Source organism: Vollenhovia emeryi, unplaced genomic scaffold (assembly GCF_000949405.1).
Source record: "Vollenhovia emeryi isolate VEMERY1.0 unplaced genomic scaffold, V.emery_V1.0 DF939126.1, whole genome shotgun sequence".
In the NCBI taxonomy this organism is placed as follows: Eukaryota; Metazoa; Arthropoda; class Insecta; order Hymenoptera; family Formicidae; genus Vollenhovia; species Vollenhovia emeryi.
The window spans coordinates 777325-801013 of NW_011967240.1; the positions used below are offsets into that span (position 1 = coordinate 777325).

Sequence of the window (23689 nt, forward strand, 5' to 3'; positions counted from 1 at the left end):
CATTTAATAATCTACACGCGTCGCGTATTTCGCACAAGGGATGTCGCAAATTCAGATAAAGTATTATTTTATCTTAATCCTTGCGTAGAAATGATTAAACTATCCGTCTTTATTCTGATTTTGTTAAGTAATTGGAAAAATTCAATAACCCGCAGCTCCAATGCGACATTTGTACGTGCTAATCTACAGATCTCTAGTTTAATCGAGAGCAACATGTGTTTCGTATACACGAGGAGCTAGTTTGGTATCCGTAAGGAAAGAATTTTCGTCACAGGCACGTCGTTGAAGAAAATACATTCTAGTGTGTGCGTCAGGAAAGGATAAAAATTATAAAGTAGTCAGGGGCAAGCCCTGGGCGTCCTTGATGGCTGGCGTCTTTTGCCTGCACGCGATTGACGTCATTGTGCTCCACGGTTGACGATTTCATTAATTGTAATTTACAGCAGCCGCCGAAGAGACGAGCGAAAATTCGATTGCACGGCAATTGTGCAAGTAGCGCGCTCCCTTTCTCCAGTTTCTTCTCATTTTCCCCCGTTGTACCGCTCTCCTTTCATCAAGTTAGATGACATGTTTTTTTTCCCTCTTCTTGAATGGCTCTAATTTTTCAAGATTGCAAACGAGGGCAAAAGGTAACAAAATTTGGCAAAATAATACTTCTTATTGCAACGAGGTCTAAAAGACCAACGACAGTTGATTCTTAGCAAAAAAAATTAGACCATGTTGATAATAAACGAAACGTATGTCGATAGGAGCCAACGTTTCACTCGCAGGTCGGAAGACGAGTGCGAATAAAAAGCGATTTGCAAAATCTAATTTCCAAAGCGGGACTTTTTAAATAATTAATTAAACAGTTAAGTAATAAAATTGCAGTTTCACACTAAAAACTGTCCGTCACCGGATAAACGCTTAATCGCTATTAACATAAAAAAAAATGAATCAAGCACTTAAGCGCCAGCAGTAAATGTTTCGTTCAGCCGATACGTTCGTATGCCGTTGCGTGGATGTAATCGCGATGACTCAAAAGCCAACGACGTTTAATTAAGTAGAATCAATAAAATGAAAATTTAAACAGCTAAACGCGGAACAGCTCGAACGCTCAGATAGTCAAAATTGCGTTACGTAACCGTAAAGTTCAGCCCAAAAGCGCGCAACTCCGCTCTCTGCAGCCGACTAGTTTGCAAACTGCAAACCTAATCGTTGAATTTGGCGAATTATATAAAATATAAACATTCCTACGCGCGTGCACGGCATTAATGTGGCACGTTAAGACCACTTTTTGTGTCTTAATGCGCGCCTTCCGGCGGCGCGGGCGCGTTGCATGCGTACGTTTCGTTACATAAATTGCACGTAATATCGAAGTGCACATTCCGCCGCGTCTCGGAAATTAATATCGCGGTCCGACGTGCCGCGCACAGTGCTGCAGAGCAGCGCGGCACTTCTCCCCGTCCCCGCGCTTTTCCCTCCTTACTCTCTCACCCACGTGCATACGTGCAACATGCTTCATTACCGGATTCAGCGTGCGACAATAGGCGTTGTCAATCGGCCGATAGAGCGTGTGGCGTACACACAGAGAGACCCCGGCGGCGTGCACGTGTGCGCGACGGGCGGAGCGCGCGGAGCGACGATTACAGGCGGTTGTGCGTTCGTAACCGCGCGATTAATTTACGGCAGGAATCTCATTAATATGACCTTGATCGCGCTCTCCTCCGTCACGGTTTCAGGATTAAATAAAGTGCGACAGTGATCCAATATGCGGCGTGTCCGACCGACTTGGACCCTTTTCGCTTCAAGGGAGAGCGCGCCCGCCGCCGTGTTCCCTTCCCTCTTGCGGTACGCGAGCTCTCGCCACGGGTCCGCGAAGGGAGCCTCGTCGGAAATCACCGCGTGCAATTTGCCGGCCGAAAACGTCGGATGCCATTTCTCGAGAGCCGCCGAACAATGCTAATCGCCGCGAGATCAAGATCGTTGATTCAAATGACGGCAATTTGGGCCCGCGAAGAAACGACGTCTATTCACTCGTGTGCAAAGAGAGGTTTAGGGTAAGGCGACCAAATTCTCGGGTCAACAATTTCACGAGTCGCTAATGAGCGACATACAAACACGCATATGCCTTTTATGATGTCGACAATATAGCATAAAGTTGTAAATGTATAAAAGAGCAAAATTTAAGCGAACGACTTTAAAATGTCGCTTATCGGCGACTCATCAGATTGTTCATTCGCACTTGGTCACTTTACTCGACTTCCGTACGGGCTGCGCGAAAAAAATCGCGTGTCGTACGAGAAGCAGCACGTCTCTCATCATCAAGCTAGAAAAAAAAGCTTCACTTGTACGTTATCAGAGGAAGTTGATGAAAACTCGTCTCGGGATTTGGATACGATTGCGTTCAAACGGTATTAATTCAGTGACGCCACGGCCTATCTTATCGTCTACTTATCTTCGATAAGGCCGAAAATATTTATTATTGGCAGGTCCGATCCGCCGATTACTTAAACTTAAAATATCACGCGTAATAAGTGCGTTTTAATAGCACGGTCGCTCTACCTCTCGCGTAATTGCGGAATGCATGGATATTGACTGCGGTCGTGCGCGACGATACAAATTGTACGCCTGCGATCGATCTGAACGTCAACGTCAGCTGTCAACGCTTCTGTGCCGACTTGATTACGATTTATACCAAGTCGATTCCCGCGACTCGATTTATTCGCCGAGATCCAGTGCGCACTTTTGCAAAACGTAGAAAAAATTCGTCTCTCGAGTCTCTCTCTCTTTCTCTCTCGCTCTCTTCTTTTTTATTTACGAACGATAACGCCGAGCCGCAGCTACGGCGGGTCGATCCGTCGCCGAAGGTCGGCTGAAAGATAGCACGAGCCTCCGCGCGGGTCGAGTGCAATGCCGATGCAATTACGAGCCGAGTCGAAGGCGCTACGCGCTGACGTCTTTCGACACGGGTAAATGGGGCAAGTGGCCTGATACCTGGATCCTGCGAGAGTCCCCATATCAGTCGTGCTTTATATCTATATATGTATTTTCATCCGCCGTGACATTATTCTACATCTAGGACGCTTTACCGAGCGTTATAAGCCCGATCTACAATGTGCTCTTTGCGTCTAGAAACATTTTACTTTGTGGCCGATAAATACGTTTAAAGAAATTTGTGCAAGGTGATAAATTGTACATTATACATCGTGCAATCGTGTGCTGTCGACAAATTTTTCAAGCGTTTTGATTCGCTTATACAGGGTGTTATGTAATATCCGTCTCACCTCTCATTTTCCGAGATTTATGGATAGAGCGGACTAGAGACTGAGTCGAAAAGTCCTCCACCATTTTGCAATTTTCGCAATAGTTAACGAGTTATTAATTGTTAAAAATCGCTGCCTTAGCCCGGCCTACTGCCCAATTCAAAGGCGCGGCGAGATGCGGCCGCCCTGCGATTGGCGTTGCTAGTATAATAAACAACTCTTCGCGCGCCTAGCAACGCCAATCGTGGAGCGCCTTTGAATTGGGCGGTAGGCCGGGCTAAGGCAGCAATTTTTAATAATTAATAACTCATTAACTATTACGAAAATTGCAAAATGGTAGAGGACTTTTCGATTCAGTCCAGTCCGCTCTATCCGTAAATAAGAGGTGAGGCGGGTATTACATAACACCCTGTATAAAACAGAATGTCATCTGTGATTGTACAATGTATCACTTTGCACGAATTTTTTAAACGTATTTATCGACTAGGAAATAGAATATTTCTAGACGCAAAGAGCACATTGTATAATAGATCAGGCTTGAAAGTCATTCAGGAAGGAGAACATTTTGGAAAAGATCGTTTTTCAACTGTATCAGATTAAGTTTATCGAAACGGACTTTTAATTCTAGAGAAAAATATATAGAGTCGCTATAAAAAGTATTTATCAGAGAGGCGATCGAGAAAGGACGAGAAAGAGCGAGCCCGAAGGATCTACGCGCGACGTTGCGTTCAAAGAGTTTCGAATGTAGAAAGCATTCGGCATAAAGAGTGTTGAATAAACAGTAATTTTTTCATATGCCGAATCTATCATATTCCCCGCGTCTTATTTTCTGTACGTTAAAATAAAAGATACTCACTCCACGCATATTCGTCTTCCGTGTTTTTCTCGATTTGATTAATTGCTATTTGAGACTCCTTGAATCTCGAAGGCGATTTCGGCGCTTTTGTCATCCGCGAGCCGCGAGGATCAGATCGATTTGTCGCATTCGCATTTGTGGATGCATGCGACGCTAATTCTCGAGGCTTACGAAATTCCAGGAACAAACACGCTGGCCTACTTCGGCGCAGCGAAAGCCTCTCCCGCACGAGACCGAGGCTTGTCGTGACAGGCGAGAAGAGTTTCGGAAACTTATAAATTACAAATTAACGTTTGGCTCGATACAAACGCGGTAGAGTGACGGCTCGATACGAAGACGGATTGTAAAACGGGGAGAAAAAAAAAGAAGATGAGTTTCCGATTTACAAACTTGTTTTGCGTCGAAAGTAATTTGTATGCCAATCTGTCGCAAACCTGTTTTCTACGTCAAAAGGTGATGGTTCGTCGGTACTCACCCTCCTCGGCTGGCAATTCTGCAACATAAAGAAAGGACAACGTTAGAATTCGCCTCTACAATTACAATGGAACATTAGAATTTGTTTGTCGAATAACAAAATGAGCGGGGACTTAAATCGGCATGATTTTAATAATCGTTGCCGCAAAATGCATTTCTTATATAAGTTTCAAGTAGAAAAGTTTAGCAATTAGCTTTTAACAACTTTACGACAATTTTCACATACGAATAATCGTCTGAAAAGTACATCCGGGAGAAAAGTATTCTAAAATTGTTGTTTTGAAAAGTAAACGTTGATCGCTTCCGCGAACGTATGAAAATAATATGCCCAATCCAAGGTGTTTAAACGCCCTGGACGGGTCTGCTTTAAGGTGTCCTAGTTTAAATCATAGCCAAGAGTCCAGAATCCCATAATTTGACGCGGACAAATTGAAGGAAACCGCGAAAACGAATTTGGCGTGCAAAATGGGCGTGCCTAGCGGTTGAGCTGAACGTGGGGGTGACAGTTTTTGAATGTTGTTGAAGATTTATAGTAGACGTTACGGAGGTCTTTTTCGCTGTAACGCGAGATAGATCGGAGTTTTACAGAGACCTATTTCGAAATTGCGGGATCTCGCGTATTATTTCGCACGTATTAATATCAGTTTCTAAAAGCGTCCATCCCGAGAAACGTAATAGGCGATTACATCGAAAGGTACTGCTACGAAGAGAGAATTTTCTTTGAAAATTTATCCTGAAAATCATTGTGGGACAACATGGCATTTCGAAGAATTTTATGAGAGTTTTTCAACTTTTCTCATACATTTTACTAGTACTTATAGTTAGTATACATTTAATTAGTAAAATGTACCGTAAAATTTCAAAAAACATACAGTTCTTCAAAATACCACGTTGTCCCACGATTACACGATTTTCAGGGTGAATTTTAAAAGATTCTCCCCGTGTAAGACATCGCGAAATTACGAACACAAAGGTAGCCCTCGGAATAATCGACGTTTGAAAGAAAAAGTCCATATCGAACGCGCGCGCGAGATCAGAAGCGAAACTCAAATAATATCGTGATTACCCGAGCGACGTCGATATAATATTAAAATGAATTCGCTATAACGCGGCGCCATAAGGTCAGATATTTTGATCATACACGGGAGAATCCCCGATCCAGTTTAATCCGCGAGGTCGATTACTCTTTCGAGCGTTCATTAACGTCTCGAAATTGGGTGTGTGTGGGCGATCGCGCGTCTCCGCACGTTCTAATAGCGCGATCGTATAAATATTTACGCGTCCCGAGCAGGCAGATCCTCTCGTAAGACGATCCGCTTAAGAAAACCGGGTAAGATCGCCATCGACCGGTATCACCGGTCGTACACAGGTGTTCCAGATTCATCTAAATTCCAAATTTCTCACTCGACGCGAATCTTTCTCTCCTGGATAAAAGTCTCACGGGGACGCCGTCTTTTTCCGCGAGACGCACCCCTGGCCTTCCAAGTAAAACGTCTCGCGTATTAGCCTAGCACAAATTAGCCTTGCAAATTAGGATTAGGAGTCGCATCGCGCGGCGCCGTTTACCTAGAAATACATGACGTTAGACGGATACGTTTTGCTTGGGAGAGATCGAGAACGGATGCGGGAGAGGTATCGTGCGCAGTGTTGGAAAAGCAAAACTGTCTATCGACGCGAGAGCGGCCTGCCCGCCTCGCGATACGCGCCGAGTGACACGTGAGGAAAAACAGAGACACGTGGGAGTCATTGATTCGTATACTGGATCCGCAATAGATTTTTCCTTCAATGGCCGTCCCGCGATTGACGTGTTCAACAGAGGACACGTCGCTTCCCGTTGAAACGCACATCGGCGAGCAGGGGGATTCTGAAAGGCCGCCGCGTAATCCTCGGACTCGCGCGAAAGCGTTTGTCGCGCGAACAATAGCTTCAATTTCACATCGATTTGCACCGCCGCGAAGCCCGCTAATTCGCGCGCGAGCATTATATCCCGGTAACCTAGTATCGAGACGTGATATCGATACGAAATTGATATCGAGACACCGAAAAAAAAAAGGAAAACATCTCGCGTGGAAAGGAAGAGATCGACGTCTTTACGAATTATTTCCAACGATCAATTTTCGATAACAGATTTCGCTTAAAGAGAAAAGGTACAATATTCTATGCGGAGAGAAGTTTTTCTTAAAATTTATCTAAAAATCGTGCAATCGTGGGACGACGTGGCATTTCGGTTGATCATAGAAATTTACCATACATTTTGCTAGCGAAACTTTAATTTTACCATGCTAGCAAAATGTATGGTAAAATTTGAAAAACTTAGAAAATTCTTAGAAATGCCATGTCGTCTCATGATAGATGGTTTCCAGGAGAGAAAATTCTCTCCCCGTGTACTGAAGCTGTAATTATACACCTACACTGAGAAGAATTTCATCGGATAAACCAATTAAATAGCGTTTCTAACGGTCAATTTTCGATAACAGATCTCATTTAAAGAGAAAAGGTACAATATTCTGCGCGGAGAGAAGTTTCTCTTAAAATTTACCTGAAAATCGTGCAATCGTGGGACGACGTGGCACTTCGGTTAATCATAGAAATTTTACTATAGTACATTTTATTAGCAAAATGTACGGTAAATTAAAAACACTTAGAAAATTCTTCGAAATGCCACATCGTCTCACAATTAGATCACTGAGAAAAATGACCGATTAAATATAATCGGATAATCCAATTACATGATAACAAACGGATATATCCGATTAAATTGTATATCCGATGAAAAATATGATCGGTTTTTCAATCAAATTTCATCGGTAACTGCATTTCATCGGATAAATTTCATCGGATGTATCCATAATTTAATCGGAAAACGTAATCGGAAAAATTATCCATCGGAAACACTATTTAATTGGTTTACCCGATGGGAATTTTTCTCAGTGATAATTTCCAGGGTAAATTTGAAGAGAAAATTCCCTCCGTGTACTAAAGCTGTAATTGTATGTACACCTACACTGAGAAAAATTTCCATCGGATAAACAAATTAAATAGCGTTTCCAATGGTCCATTTTTCCGGCTAACTTTTCCTTTATATCCGATGAAATGCAGTTACCGATGAAATTTGATCGAAAAACCGATCTTACATACAATTTAATCGGATATATCCGTTTGTTATCAAGTAATTGGACTATCCGAGTATATTTAATCGGATATTCCTCTCAGTGCATATAAAACTCCCGTGAAATACAACCAACGGTAAATTTTCATAAAACCGTGGCGTACTCGCGCGATACGCTCTCCTTCTAAGATCAAGGATAACAAAACCAACGTGATCAATATTCAATGCTGCAGAAGAAGCGCCGAGGATACTCTCGTGGGAACACCTGGGGGGGAGGGCAACACGACTCTCTCCGGCGAGTAGCATCGATCGCGTTTTACGCACACTACGAATACGGGGAGTCGGCTAACGGGGAGGCCGTACTTGCTGGACGGAAGCAAATGCGGCACGATCGCAGCGGACAGGCGGGAATAGGTGCGGAAAAAGCCGGGAGAGGTTTCCCCGGCGCCGTGCGACAGCGTCAGGGGTGCGGATTATCACGCGACAGTGAACGGCCGCACAAAGCCGATAGAGACGCGCGCGACAAACAAATCCGCTGGTCGTGCATTGAACGTGCGCGCCGCGCGCCGTGCACGTGCTAACTTTAGCCGGCGAACTTACGTCGGGACGATTCGCGTGGAACGAGGTAGCGGGCGAGTTCCGGGGCGTCATCCGGACTTTTTCGGCGGGACCCTCGTCGAACGGCGGCGGATTTAAACCCGGTTTCATCAAATGTTGCTTAACTTTAATCTTAATTTAATTCACGTTTGTCCCTTTCTAAGGTAACAGTTGGAGAGAAACAAAGAACGAATTAAACTGAGCTTAAAGTTAAGCGACGTTGGTGAAACCGGGCCTTAATTGGTCCAAGTTCTAGCATCGTGGACGCAGGCCTTTAGAGAGAGCTTGATTTGTGTAAACGGACCGTCAAACATCACGCCTCGGTGGAAATGTATGTGCCGAGGATTCCCAAGGATTTCCCTGATGCGAAAATGTATTTCGCGTAGAGGCGCGTCACGGCGAAAAATGAGAGATAAACATTGATAAACGACACATAGAAAACGGCTAATGCGGGTCTAAGGCAAGACGTAGGTAGCCTACACTTGTAATTTATTAAAATGTCAATTCATATGCCGTTTCTTCATCAATGATAGATAAGTTTGGCGAACGCTGTGTCCACCAAGTCGTGTGGAATATACAGGAAAAATGCGAGGATGTCAAGGTGTAAGCGGGAACCGTGTAAAATCAGCCTACAGGTGTTTCGCGGGTTAATAGCGATAAATAGTATCGCGAGATGAGAATTTTCCTTCTTTCTCCGCGCACTTCATTTGTCATCCGCGTGACAGCTTGATATCGAGAATAATACGCAGTTGATAAACGACGGAGATAAATTCCGTCGTGTACGCGAAATAGATGGACGCGATACACAATTTCCACGCCTAAGGTCGTCCGTGAAACTAATCTGCAACTGCGTTCGCGATGGAGGAGGCCCTCATTACGTGCACGAACGAGCAGCGTTAATACACGTGTATATCGAGTGCTTATTTGTATGTTATACGGCGACACTCGAGCGCAGAGAAGATAAAACAACGTTGTTTAAGCATACTCGACGCGGCCACTCGTACCGCGCGGAAAACTCTCGATTACTTGGCGCTCGGGTACCCTTAATCGCAATACATTTCGCGTGACTCGCGTGACAAATACGCGAACGTATTAATTTTTTCCAAAATTCCGTGTACAAACTGTCCGACGGAACGTCTGCCCGGCGAACTTTGCATATCTTGTAGGCTACAGTAGAATTTTCATTATTGCAAGCGTATAGAGGAAAGTCTCCTATTACGAGATAGGATCCTAATATGGGATAGCGGGATTTCTGTTAAATCAATATGCATCATCGGTTGATTCCACCATGAATTTATTGCCCTCGGGACGAAATCTGGGGATAGCGGGGTTACTGTTAAATTAATAGGCATCATCGGTTGATTCCACCATGAATTTATTGCCCTCGGAGCGAAATTTGTTTAGTGGACAATTCATTGTTAGATAGAATTCATTGTTAGACCGAAGCGTTTGTAATTTTTATGTTTTAAATAAACTAAACTTTTACTATTGTGACACTAACACCTAGTCAAGGCCTTTAGTCCTTTTATTCATTGATTTTCATTGTTAGATTGTGCAATCGTTGCGAAAAAAGATTGAATGTCGGTGTTGAAAACCTGCTATCTCATATTAAAAACCTATCTCATAATAGAGGGCTTTCCTCTAACGAAGAAAAATACAGTGCGATCAAATAAAAACATACATATTCCGACGTGCATATATCGAATAAATTGTGCACTTTCTCACGTTGATGCCTAGCTATTTATGTCATTAAAATTTTCATATTAAATGGCATCGATTTGACTATGTTTACAAATTTCAATAACATCGATCGCTACGATGACCACCAGAGCGCCACTAAAATCGGGATTAAACTGTGCAAATTTACGTGTTAATACGTTCATTATTATGCAGAGAATTTTAAGAAAACCTTTATCGTTGTCGTTATAGATACAGAATATGCAACGTGCTATTTTTCCTGAGAAGCCAGCGTTGCGCACACCGAGAATTCGGGTGCCTTTAAAACCTCTTGCACACAGTGTCATGTAAATGGGCCAAACAAGTCTCAAACTAGCATTAAAGAAAAACAAAATTGTACGTGCAAAGTTTATGTCTGGTGTATACGCCTGCTGTCTCAGAAGCTTCGAAGGTACTGCGGTATCTTGAGGTAAAAGAGGCGCCACGAAGATCCGTTTAATCGAAACTACAGCGTTACCTATCTAAACGGCGGAAGTTTGGTTCGAAGAGCGTTAAAACGTCGAGCAAATTGTGGGATAATTTCTTTGGTTGAAATTAGAAAATCGCAAGACCGCCTGTTGAGAGATCGAGCCGCGCTTATGGATACGCGCGTTCGAGTTTGCATTTCCGCGGCAATAAGATTCACCTCGACTGCCCGCGGTCGTGTTTTCCCTATTGAGAGACAGAAGAGCGGAAGTTTTCCAGTATCGATTGGTTAGACTACTTGACGATAGAGCTCGACGAGACCAAGGTAAACTTTGCCGGCGTTTGCGAGTTTCCGCTGAAAGTTTTCGCCGAAGTCTCGTTAACCGAGACGCCCGTACGCGCTTAGCCTTGTATGTTATCTCCTTCGCACCTATTTGCATCGGTTTTCTTTTTGACACATTCGTCCTGACCCACGAGTGGAAAGTAAATAACGGTGATGTGCTGATGAGACCTGGCAAGACTTCATTGCGATCTTGGACTCTAAATGCACATCTCGTGCATTTTCCTGTGTGGCTTCTATACGGATTTAATCAAGCACTCGCAGACCACCAACATGTAATGTTGAACTTTCCAATGTTTTCATTACAAAAAAAAATTTTGTATCGTTTCGAAAGTCTCACGTTGCATCTTAAATGTAAATCGAATTAACATTGTTTTAATATGCATTTTCATCGGGATTAATTGTTTTCTCATTAGGTATGTAATTCCTTTGTAACCACATAAACTCAAACTTAATTATTTTCATCTGGGTAATGGAAGTTTCTTCGCGGCACGTTTTTCGAAATCTTGACGTTCTGCCTGCCTTTTCAATGTTAAAGATTAATCAAGTAAGTCTTATAATTGGATTATAAGATTCGAGAAAATTTATTTCGAATCGTTCGCGGCGACTGTCTCACGTTTAAAAGTCATGTGTCAGACACGCGACGCGAGAAATTGCAATCGCGAGCGAACGCCGGGACGAAGAAAGTGTAAACGTTGAGGAGCGACAGTGGACGTAACGTTCGCGGGCATAACGAGACGAAGGTCGATCGAGAATAAATTAATTAAATGGATAATCGCGTGAAGTGACATCGATGTGGGTACGACGCGCCCAAGCGTGCTGAATATCACGGCACGCCGCGACTTTAAAGAGCGACCTTAAAATGAATTAACCTCACTCAGCCGCGTCAACTCCTAATGCAATTTCACCACGCGTGTGCGATTTATTAAGCGATTTATTAAGCGCCGGGCGATTTTTGCAGCCGCCTTGACCGCCGCGGCTATTTATGAGGCTCGAGTAAGACGCGGCGCGCGAATCATTATGCAATCTACGATCGACTCTTGCGTTAAATTATGTAATTCCGTCTTTTATCATTTTTCTGGCGTTCTTGTCCAATAACGCGAATTGAAATAAATTGCGAGCGACGAAAGAACAAGTGCTCGGCGAGGGACTTCGAAGCAGAAAATTCAAGAGTTACGAATTAAAAAGTGACATACACTTTTTGGGCATTAGGCCTTGCTGGGGCATTATACAAATTAATTAAGATTAAATAAGATAAAATAAGATAAAATAAGAAAAATAAGATAAAATAATGCATTAATAGGCATTGGCCTACATGATTTTGGTCAGCGGTTTACACCTCGATTTTTTAATGGGCTTAGGAACGCGCATTTAGATCCAGGTTTACGTTTCGAGATTTGATCTCCGGGGAAAATTTTACCCGAGAAATAGATCGGAAACGCTCGAAATAGCCATTGAGTAAAATATTTCGGAGAAGAAGATTTTTGGACGTAACTCGGAATCTACAATAAATGCACGTTCCTAAACTCACAATCAGTACAAAAAAAAGGTGTTGCAACCATTCCGTCCATCACTGTACATCCTCGATGTAATGAAACTAGAGGTGTTTTTCAAACGCCGAAATAAGAAACATTTCTTAAACAATGTACACCTAATTCAATTACACGCAGGTAACGAACATTTAACGAAACGAAAGTTGAAGAAATTGGACCAGGGGGATACGCCCGCGAAGATTTGAGTTTGCCGTTCCGTATCTTCCTCGCAGCGCGCCTCGGCCTTCGCGCGCGATCGCGTGATCGCGAGGCGAGGGAAGGCGCCGTGCAGAAAGTCTCTTCGCCGTCAACGCATCAATAATGAATCGGCCAACGACGTTTGCTCTGACGTGGTTGCTTACGCTGAACGTTGTCCACGTCAGGTGTCCCTCAGGTGCGCGACTCGCGGAGTTGCGACGCGTCGAGGCACAAAGAGCCGCGGGAACGTTAAGGAATGCAATTATCGCGCCGTGTAAAAGCACGCACGTTGAAAAACCGCCTTTGCCGCGAGGCGGATCGGGGCTAAATGGAACATGTCCTCGCGAGTGCCGAGCTTTCAGTCCGGAGCGACATTCGCTACTTTCTTTCGCCACTTATCATGGTATACTCTAGAGTACTTGCTTATCACGAAAGTTCAAATATGATGAAATTATTAATCGAACTATGTCCACCCGTGTCCTTCACTCACTTATATTTACGAGCTCTGTTGCGTCCTTCTCGCTCTGATTGTATTAATGAATCGCCGTCGTCTTCTCTCTAAAAGTCAACCTGCGGATTATCACTGAAAACAATGAATAGTCGCTGATTCGCACACCCACAGAAAAAATTTCCCGATCCAATGCTTTACACTACAATGTATTATAAAATAGAATCGATATAGCGCCAATCATATTTATTATAGACAAAGGACTATTTTAATGTTAAATGAGAAATTCTAAAATTTTGAATAAAATGATAGTATGTATCGTCTTTTGTCAAATATCGTGGTGCCAAGATGGAGAGAACATTTATGCAAGTTACTCTTGTCTCAATATAGTAGGTCAATCTTTTTTAATTCGATAGAGGAGAGTAAGAATTATTGATTTTATTTCGATATTGTCTTATTTTTATACTAAATGAAGTTGTGAGAAATATAAATGCGTCAAGAATATTTTTTCTCTAGGTAACAGAAATCCTTTCTGAATGTGCAGTTATAAGTGTACCACCTGAAAATCGCAAATCAGTGGCGCTGTTTTCAATGGCAAGCCACTGATTGACTTTTAGAGAGTTCAGTTTCCCCTTTTAATTGACAAAGCGTCGATAAAATTAACGTTGAAAGATGACAAACTCGTACAATACAAGATGCATGTATATAAACTTTTGTTCAATTATCCGTCGCCGCTGTGAATCGGCAATTAATCCTTGACCTAAAAAGATAAGGAAACGCACGCTGTGAACGAACTCTGGATGCCGAGCGTATCTGAAATCTGAGTCTGGATGCACGTGAATGAAATATTCGCGCACGAAGCAAATAGAAGAATTATCAATCGTACATGACATTTTATCCGAGGTATCGCCGAGACAATTCATTCGAGCTTATCCAAGACAGATCGCTCGTCTCACACATCGATTGACGCTTTTAACAAATAAATTTGATAATAGCTCGATACCTGTATTTTTAATAAAGGTACGTCTCTCATCTTGTGTGGCACGTTAGAGGTTGCGCGTTGTATATTGGGAGAAAATTGGTAGTAGACGATCAAACACGTAGAAATTCGTACTTGAAAAATACACTGAGAAAAATGTGCGATTAAATATAATCGGATAATCTAATTACGCAATAACAAACGTATATATCCGATGTGAGCGGTTTTTTTCCGAGGGGAAAACCGTTGACCAAAATCTTGTACACCAATGTCCACTAATGCCCAGTGGGGATTACATTATCTTATTATCTTATTTTATCTTTCTAATGCTCCAGTAAGGCCTAATGCCTTACTAATGCCCAAACTAATGCCCCAAAAATTCCTAATAATGCCCAGTAATGCCGCAAATCTGTACACGACAATGCCCGCAGCGGTTTTCTTTCGCTTTTTTCAATTAAATTTAATCGGGGTAACTGCATTTCATTGAATAAATTTCATCGGATGTGTCCATAATTTTATCGGAAAAATTGATCATTGGAAACACTGTTTAACTGGTTTAGATGAAATTGTTCTCAATGTACGATTTTAAGATACGCGAGCGTTGGTGCAAATTAGTGCAAATGCAAAGTTTTGCCCGGTGAGTTTACCTTTGGTATTTATTGCACGGTGCAGACGCGACTGCATAGTGGCCGAGTTCTCCGGTCACGGGAGGTCGGGGGTGCCTCTTCCGAAGCCCCTCCGAACCCTTCACCCCCGCCCCGAGCTGATGTAATGCAAATTTATGTGGGCGACGACATTTTATCGCCGTAGCGTGCGGTCTAACGCGCGCGATTATTCGTCGAGAAATTCTCCTCGGCCGCGTCTTGATAAGAGCGAGTTAGCGGGATCGCTCTGTGTAACTATTATAGATACAATTTGTTTACCTTTGAACGGGTGCAAACACGAGGAAGTCGCGATACACGTACGTTCAATGTGATAACGCGCTCGCCGAATATCGCGCACTGACGTCCGTCCTGCGCTTTTCCTGCGAAAATACAAATCCGTAATCCGATACGGATTGACGTCACCCGATATGAAATGAGTCTCTCAAGATGCTCATCGAACGTCAATCGCGCGTAGTATTTATGCAGATAACGATAATTTTCTGGACCGATGAGATCGACTTCCACAGGCGCGGATCCCTCCTGGCGGCAAATTGTATCGGGACTGATTTATGCCGCGCCGATAACCGTGTTATTTTAATATGCAAATAAGAAAACATTAAACAATGGGAATCTTGAACCGCGCTCTATCAGTGTAATGAGTTAATCAGTTCTGAACTGATTCATGCTGCTGATAGCCGTCCGTGCTTCTGGAAATAAAATTTTCCATAACTGAGAAAAAGAACAAGATAACTAACGATGACGTTCACGAAGAATGAAAACCAGTTACAGTTTGAAGAGCGTTTCGTCGCGACAAATTAATTGTTAAGTTCGCGTTAATCGACGAATTTTTATGGAAATGTGCGCGCCGCAATTGCCCTGCAAAATAATTGGATAAATAATTTGATAACGGAGCACTATCATAGTTGTCATTCTTTCTTCCTCGGAGGAAATTTCCTTTCTCCTTTAACGTTTCCGCGAAAATTGTTGGACGAACGACTAAGAAATGAACAAATTGTTTGTTTTTTCAAGGCATATTTAACGTGGATTAGCTAAATTTATCCATGTACAACGAGTGGTACTTGTACTAGATTATTACCAATTAAAACCAATTAAATAGTATTTCCGATGGTTAACTTTTCCGATTACGTTATGGATACATCCGATGAAATTTATCCGCTAAAATGCAGTTACCGATGAAATTTGATTGAAAAACCGATCACATATTTCATCGAGTATATCCGCCTGTTATTATGTAAATGGATTGTCCAATTATATTTAATCGGACATTTTTCCCAGTGTACGTCACGATACAAAATTCCCCCCGAATGCAAACTGCAGTGTTGGAAAACGAGAGAGACAACGGCTATAAATAAAGCGTTCATTACAATTTAAGATGGCCTCATCTGCGTTACGCAACGATATCCGTTTATCATAATGCGTGCAAAGTCTGCCTACGTTTATTATACTTATCCGACGAAAATCATAACACAAGTCTCCATAAAAGATAGCACTATCTCGAGGCAGATGTCCGAAGCTCCCTTCGTACGACGTCAGTTCGAACCGTATCTTCGATCAACTGTATTTGTCAATTTCCCTTCTAATTTTATCTTTTTAAAACCACGTGGAAAGTGTAAGCGACGTGAGGTTTCTTTAATGCCTCCATTTCGAAAGCTACAAGCGAAATTATCGCCCACGGAGCTCCAACTTTATCTCTCGCCTTTACGTCGGATCTTTAATTAACGTTTCCACTCTTTCATTTGAATTTAAATTAACGCAAGAATTAAGCCATCTTCTCGCGTTGCATATGATAATAGTCGACTGTAACAAGACCCCTTTCGCTCGATAGAAAAAGCTTCGCGCTCCAATTTTTCAAATACTGCGTTTCACGCCTGACGCCTCAAAATCTCCCCAATCAGGAAAGACCTCGACTTCGGTTACGAGTTTATCTTCAATGAGATTACATTTTTTGTTCTTCTGGACGCAATTAACGTCGGCCATCAGGCTGCGCGCAGCCTGCCAAACGCAACGCTCGGCCACGTGCAATCGAGTTACGCCATCCATCAAACTCGCGTACAGTGGCGCGATATCGGATCGATCTGAACCTTACGTGCACCTTATTACCTTCCGTGTCGTTCGGCTAATTTTCCAAGATTAAACTTAAGAACGTTTAACGCACGGCGCAATCGACACAGACGTGTCGATGGTTCATTCAGTTTCACGCTGCACAGAAAAATATTCTGTTATTTGATATTCTACGCGTAACAAATGTGATATAGTTTGTGTCGATTATTCGATCGGAATTACAAGGACTAATTAATATCGCTCGAGATATTTCGCACTTTCGTCAGAATTGAACAACGTGACAACTCGAGGAAAGTCCTCTATTATGAGATAGCAGGTTTTCAACACCCAAATTCATCGTAGATCTTTTTTCGCAACTATCACACGATCTAACAATGAAGTTTCTGCTAAACAGATTTCGCTGCAAGGGCAGTAAATTAACAGGGGACCGTTCTCTATAATAAAAATGTGATAAAATTGTCGTATAAATTTGCCAGCGCCAGAGAAGATTTTTTTCTATCGGGAAAGAGGAAATCTTGAATTTTATCGCGAGACACGCGCTTAGACAAATACACATTCTCGATTCAACATTTTACTATACATAAAAACGAGTTTGCCGCGAGTTGGTAAATAATCGTCAACGATTACCGAGCGGTATCTCTCCAGTACTCGCACAGTCGTGAGAATAAAATGCAGCGATTGCAGCCTATTCTGTATGATTAATATATCGCGTAACGTGTCGATAAACAACTACCGGACTTTTTCTCGGACTTGGAGACTCTTAAAAAATACAGCGCGAGAAAAACCGCAACACCGACGAGTTCTACGTCACAAACCACGAAGGCTCGCGAAGGTCTCGTCTGAGATCCGTGATCTCAGGTGAGCGGCACGAAGGTTTTAAAACGGATCGTCGACGCCTCGGGTTTACGATCGCGGGGAAAATTCGCAGGTGCCGAAAGGGACGCCACGTGTTATTTAAAACACCTCGCGTCGCCGCGGCTGGAGCGTCAAAATATAGCGGCGGGCGAACACGCCGCGGATAACGTCTAACTATTCGACGCCGCGGGCGGAGTTGTTGTGCTCGCTGTATTTTATTTTCGTAAACGAAAGACGATACCCCTCGCCTATTTTGTAGCCGCGCCGCACAATCCCCGCGCAAATGTTTACTACTTTATATACACGCGACCAGCCCCGAAATCCCCGGGGCGACCCGCGCGCAGCGCACGTGCGCGCGATTATGCATTTTCTTCCTCCCACGGCGGATACGATCGACACACATACGATCACAGACCGCATTAGCACTAATGACAAACGTCCTCCAGTAAACGCGTGTCTCGCGATCAAAGCTAAGATGTCGTCCTTCCTGGTAGAATGAAATCTTCCCTGACATTGGCAATTTTATAAAACTTATATCACGTTATTGTTGTTATTATATTTGTCATGTCGCTCAATTCTGACGAAGGTACGGAATATCTCGAGTGTTATTAATTAGCTCTTTTAATTTCGAGCAACTGTCACTTCTCTCTTCCCGCGTTCTCGTCTTTTTCGATCGCGGCAGAGTCGAAACTCGTGAGTGAAACGGGAATCGAGGGCCCAGGGGGTCTGTATCTAAGGTCTTGTGTCCACGATTCAAGAACCGTGTCCAAGTTCTGGTTCCAAGAGATGTGTATGCCAATCAACTTGCAGCTTTTCCGTAAAAGATGCAAGGAACTTGAACCAAGTTCTAGCATCGTGGACACAGGCCTTTACAATACAGTGAAATTGGCTGCGTTCAGCAGAAAAAGCTGCTTTGCAACAGTTGTAAAATTCGTAAATTTGATTGGAGTATGCTCTTAGATTCCGCCATAATTAAGAGCTTACGCTAATTAGATTCTAGGATTTTTACAACAGTTGCAAAGCAGCTTTTTCTGCTGAACGCGGCCAATGCTAAGAGTGAGCGGTTTTGTCTCTTTCTAAGGGGACGGTTGGAGAGAGACAAAGCTACTCACGTTTAGCATTTTTCACCATAGCGTAAGAAAGAGAATTGACCCCGTGAAAGCGTCCCATTTTTCTTTCGCTTCACTCCCGCTGACGCGCGACCTCCCGAACCGAGATGCGACGAGTGACTCGCCTTCTCTCTCCGCGCAGAAATCTCGCGGCCGAGCGGATAAAACAGTCGCGCTGATAACTCATCTCGGCTCGATCTCCGCGAGATCGGGAGGGGAAACGTCCGGTGTTTCGACGAACGCGCTAACCAGCAGCGCGTTACGCGAAAATAAGCCGTTCGAGCCACATGCGCGCTGCGCTTCCTCTTCCGCGCGGTTCGCCCCGAGCGGGATTAATTTTGCGCCCGTTAAATCGACAGCAAGTACAAAGCGCGGGATTACGAAGGTGTAACGTGTTGACATCTCGCTCGATCAGCCGTGTGCGTCGCCTCGGCAATCCTAGTTTAATTCAACCGTCAAAATTCATCGGCGTTCGATCGTTTCTCCGCAGCGTTTTGCGAAACTGAGAAATAAGCTTGATATAATCGCGATTTATCCCGTTTAACACACGAAACAAAGTGAAAATTTGATTTCTATCAAGCCGACGCGATTATAAAGCGGTTTCAACGCACAATTTTGTCACCAGCGTCCCATTTTTACCTTCGAACTATTTACATCATGTATAAATTGATTTTTTAAATAGAAACAAAAGGATAAAAGAAATATTTATTTGTATAATGCAAATTAATTTTTTTAATAGAAAGAAAAGGATAAAAACTATTTACTTGAACAATGCAAATTAATTTCGTTTAAATAGAAAGAAAAGGGTAAAAGAAATATTTATTTGAACAACGCAAATTAAATTTCTTTAAATAGAAAGAAAAGAGGATAAAAGAAATATTTATTTAAACAATGCAAATTAATTTTTTTTAAACAGCAAGAAAAGGATAAAAGAAATATTTATTTGAACAATGCAAGTTAATTTTCTTTAAATAGAAAGAGAAGGATAAAAGAAATATTTATTTGAACAATGCAGCCCTGCGATCTCGCAACGAGCTCACGCGTTTCGTACAATTTTTCACACGTAATTTTCGCGGATACTACCGTTGATAAGATCTACGCTATCATTTTAAGTCAGGTTTTTATAACTTCCAGATCTAGCGAAAATTATATATGTACAGCGATAAGTATCTGAAACTGATAAGCCTTTTATCACAATACACTCGTCACACGGCTCGTTGACGTGTTAATTAATCGCATTAATCGCGCGTTATCGCGGGGGGATTAAGTGCCGGTCGCTTTCGCGGAGAATTATTATTTCTCAAGAGCGATTTATATCTCCGACGTCAGCGTAATTCGAGGCGTTTTCCCGAAATACGTGTGCGATATGGCGATTCAATCAAGCGGTTTGTCGACGACGGAAATTGGAATGTCGATGATTTAAACGTCGCCCCCGCCCCACCCCCGATTATATTATTGTAAACCATCGACAGACACGCGCGTCACAAGCAGCCTCTTCGGAACAAAGTGACACGCGGAAACCAGATTCATATGCAAATAATTACACGCGGTTCCGGTAAATGGTAAATTAATCTCGCAAAATACAGATACGAATCCCCCCCCCCCTCCCGGTAAACAGCGTGGCTACAACAGAGGGGGCGTTTCATTAAATTACTATCCGGGGCATAGATCAAAGTGATTCCGAGTAAATGCCAAATTTCTCACTTCGAGGCCGGTATTCATAGTCCGTTCTTATATTTAAGATCGTCTTAAGTATACTCTTAATGTATTTTTAACCAATCACAGAGCCGTATTAGCCTCTTAAGGCAACACTTAAGATGATTTTGAAATAAGAATCGTCTATGAATACCGGCCCGAGAGTGAATAGGGCACTTTACCTCGCGCACTGTAAAAAAGTATGTAAAATTACATACCTAATAAGTGTAGCGATTACACTAATAATAACAGAAATATATAAATTTATGTACCTTTACAAAATTTGTTTACTCTTTGTTGCGCAAATACTTGTTTATTTGATAAAAAAATTACAAAAAATTGTAAAATTTACACAACTAAAAGCAAGCAGTTTACTTATTATATAAATAGTAAATTTACTGACGTATGTAAAGACGCATCGTAACGTACATACTGACGTATGTAAAGATACGTTAAAGATCAATTTAATAGGTGGTCCCGACATCACCCACTGCAATAATTGTAACAATTTAAAAAAAAAATTTTACATGCAATTTTTTACAGCGCGTGACGTCTCGGAAGTCCAAACGGCGATGGAAACGAAGGCTACGGTCGGAATCGAATGACACACGCGCGTAATCATCATTGAGAGAAAATTACGGGCTCCGAACACGTGTACGGGAGAAGGTGACGGTGGTAGAGGCCCCGGTGGGCGCGATGGTGGGGACAGGCAACACGCGTGGCGTATACGCACGGCGACGTGTCGGACTGATAAGGACCGACTTTTATCCGGTGCCCCTGGCACCGCGGATGGCGAATAGAACGCGCGTTGTTTCCGCGAGCGCCGCGATATCGCTTCCGCGCGGCGCGCGCGTGTGTCACGCGTTAATAACGCGCAGATACCCTCGCGCCTTTCCTCCGAGAGCGATCCGGAGTCTCCGGTTTTTCCCTCTTTATTTTATCGGTCGTAAACTTGCGATTTCTCCCTCGCGATTAGGTACGAATGCGATCAGGAAGCCGCTGCTGGTGCGACAATGAGAGGCCTCGCGTTTGCGTAAGTTTCAACCGCGCACCCACAGGAAAAAATTTCCGGATCCAATGCTATTTACACGCCAACACTGGGAAAAATGTCCGATTGAATATAATCGGATAATCCAATTACATAATAACAAACGAATACATCTGATTAAATTGTATATCCGATGAAATATGTGATCGGTTTTTCAATCAAATTTTATCGGCAACTGCATTTCATCGGATAAATTTCATCGGATGTATCCATAATTTGAGCGGAAATCGTAATCGGAAAAATTAACCATCGGAAACTCTATTTAATTGGTTTATCCGATGAAAAGTTTTCTCAGTGAATGCATCTTAAGATAGGATCGATATAGCGCCAATCATATTTATTATAGAGAAAGGAATATTTGGATCTTAAATGAAAAATTCTAAAATCTAGAATGAAATGACAGTATGTATCGTCTTTTGTTGAATAACGTGTTGCCAAGATGGAGGGAAAATTTATTCCACACGCATGAATATATAAATGTTACATTCTCACTTACATTTATACAAGTTACTCTTGTCTCAATATAGTAAGTCGATTATTGATTTTATTTTGATATTGTCTTATTTTTATACTAAATGAGGTCGTGAGAAATATAAATGCGGCAAGAATATTTTTTGTCTCGGTAACAGAAATCCTTTTCGAGGGTGCGCTCGCTGGCGGAAAGCTGATTTACAATTTAATTGCGGAGCGATTAAGGCGCAGATAAAGGAGCGCGAAAGGAACGGCGACACAATTTCTAAAACGCCTCGCACGGTCCACGTGCGATTCGCGAGTCGGCGCGAACAAATGAAAATACCCGCGCGCCTTTCCTTTCGCCCGCTTGATCTTATTTCACCGGTCGATCTGACTCAAACGTGAGTGGCTCATGAATATTTTATGGACGACGTCAATTTACGTGACGTTAAGAGAATGCGCTTTTCGGATACGAGCGGATCGCCCGGTCGGCGGATACGCCGGCGAGAATAATCCGCGAGTCTTATCGCGGCTATGCCCAAAAAAAAAAGAAAAAAGAAGAGGGAGAGAAATGAATCACTTACCGTTGAGACCATACTTCTCCTGGTTCCTCTTCACTTGATCGAGACTCAATCCCTGGTCAGGATCGACGTTGAAGTAATTTATCACCTCATCCACAGTTTTACAATGGGCGTCCTCCATGGTTACTGCCTCGTAGATACTTCACCAATGTTATCCTCTCAGCGACCGTGTACGTTCATTCACACTAACGATTTCTGAAAGTAAACAGTGTCGCTCGTTAGGCAAAAATGCTCGAAAGCGATACGGAGTAAAACGGTAACTAGCGAGACGGAGTACGCGGTTAGGGAGTTGTAAATAAACTTTCAGCGAAAGAAAAAAAGTAGCGCAAATCATAAGTGAGACTTTACAAGCGGGAGCTCATTCGTTCCGAATGAGACGGTTAAAAGACTGACGAGCGTCAAAGGATTCTATTCTAAACACTCTGCTCCATTTGTTATTGAGGCTGGCGAATGTCTCGTGCGCGCAGGATCGTTTCCGTATGTGTGCAATAGGCGAAGTTGCCAGGCTTTTAAGAAATTCAAGAGACTAATCTCTCCTTTCTCGGAATATCTATGTTAAATCTCTTTTCCGCGCCCATACAGTAATCACGCGTCTCTAGAGAGATACGATGTCTCCGTAGCGATATTTCTACTGGGCCTAAATGGCATTCGGGCCACAAGCCTTACGCCGACTAGAATCTGCCGATTGCTCTTGAAAAGGGCCGAAACACATGGCCGAAACGTTGTGTGAATAAAGGAAGTTTCCTGTTGCCAGCTGTGCCGGACCATTCAACCTATTTGTTAACTAATTACTGGCGAGTAAATATTTCCAAATTTTGTTTAAATCTCTTTGCCTATCAACTTCCGTAGTAAGGTAAAAGTACCAATGCCCGGACATGCACCGGCAGCTCAACATTCGTCTTATTTTCATCTTCAAATGCGGATGTTCGAACTTTCAGCCGTCAACATATGTACATACGTTTAATGTACGTACACTGAGAAAATTTTCCTTCGGGTACCAAACCGAGGGGGAAACCGCTGACCAAAATCTTGGACACCAATGCCCACTAATGCCCAGTGGGCATTACTTTATCTTATTATCTCATCTTGTTTTATATTTATAATTCGCCAGCAAGGTCCAATGCCCAAACTAATGCCCCAAAAATGCCTAAAAATGTCCAGTGGGCATCACTTTATCTTATATATCTTAATAAATTAATAACATCGGTTTGTCGACCGTGTCTGGCAATTAAAATTCTTATTGCGAAAAATATTACCCCAGCCAGGACTCGAACCTGGGACCTCCCTACAATTCGTGACGGG

The 23689-nt window shown here is 42.8% G+C and overlaps 1 protein-coding gene across 4 annotated transcripts in view; it reads right to left on the reverse strand.

The window, feature by feature from the left end:
• Positions 1 to 23689, reverse strand: part of LOC105568972 (calcium-transporting ATPase sarcoplasmic/endoplasmic reticulum type) — a 55928-nt gene that overhangs the window by 16398 nt on the left and 15841 nt on the right. For all 4 annotated transcript variants that reach the window (XM_012025060.1, XM_012025061.1, XM_012025058.1 and 1 more), the window contains exons 2-3: positions 22391 to 22582; positions 4577 to 4594 (exon numbers count right to left, since the gene is read on the reverse strand). In XM_012025060.1, the coding sequence (XP_011880450.1) occupies positions 4577 to 4594; positions 22391 to 22508 (136 nt within the window). In that variant the 5' untranslated portion in view covers positions 22509 to 22582. The remainder of the gene's footprint in view (positions 1 to 4576; positions 4595 to 22390; positions 22583 to 23689) is intronic.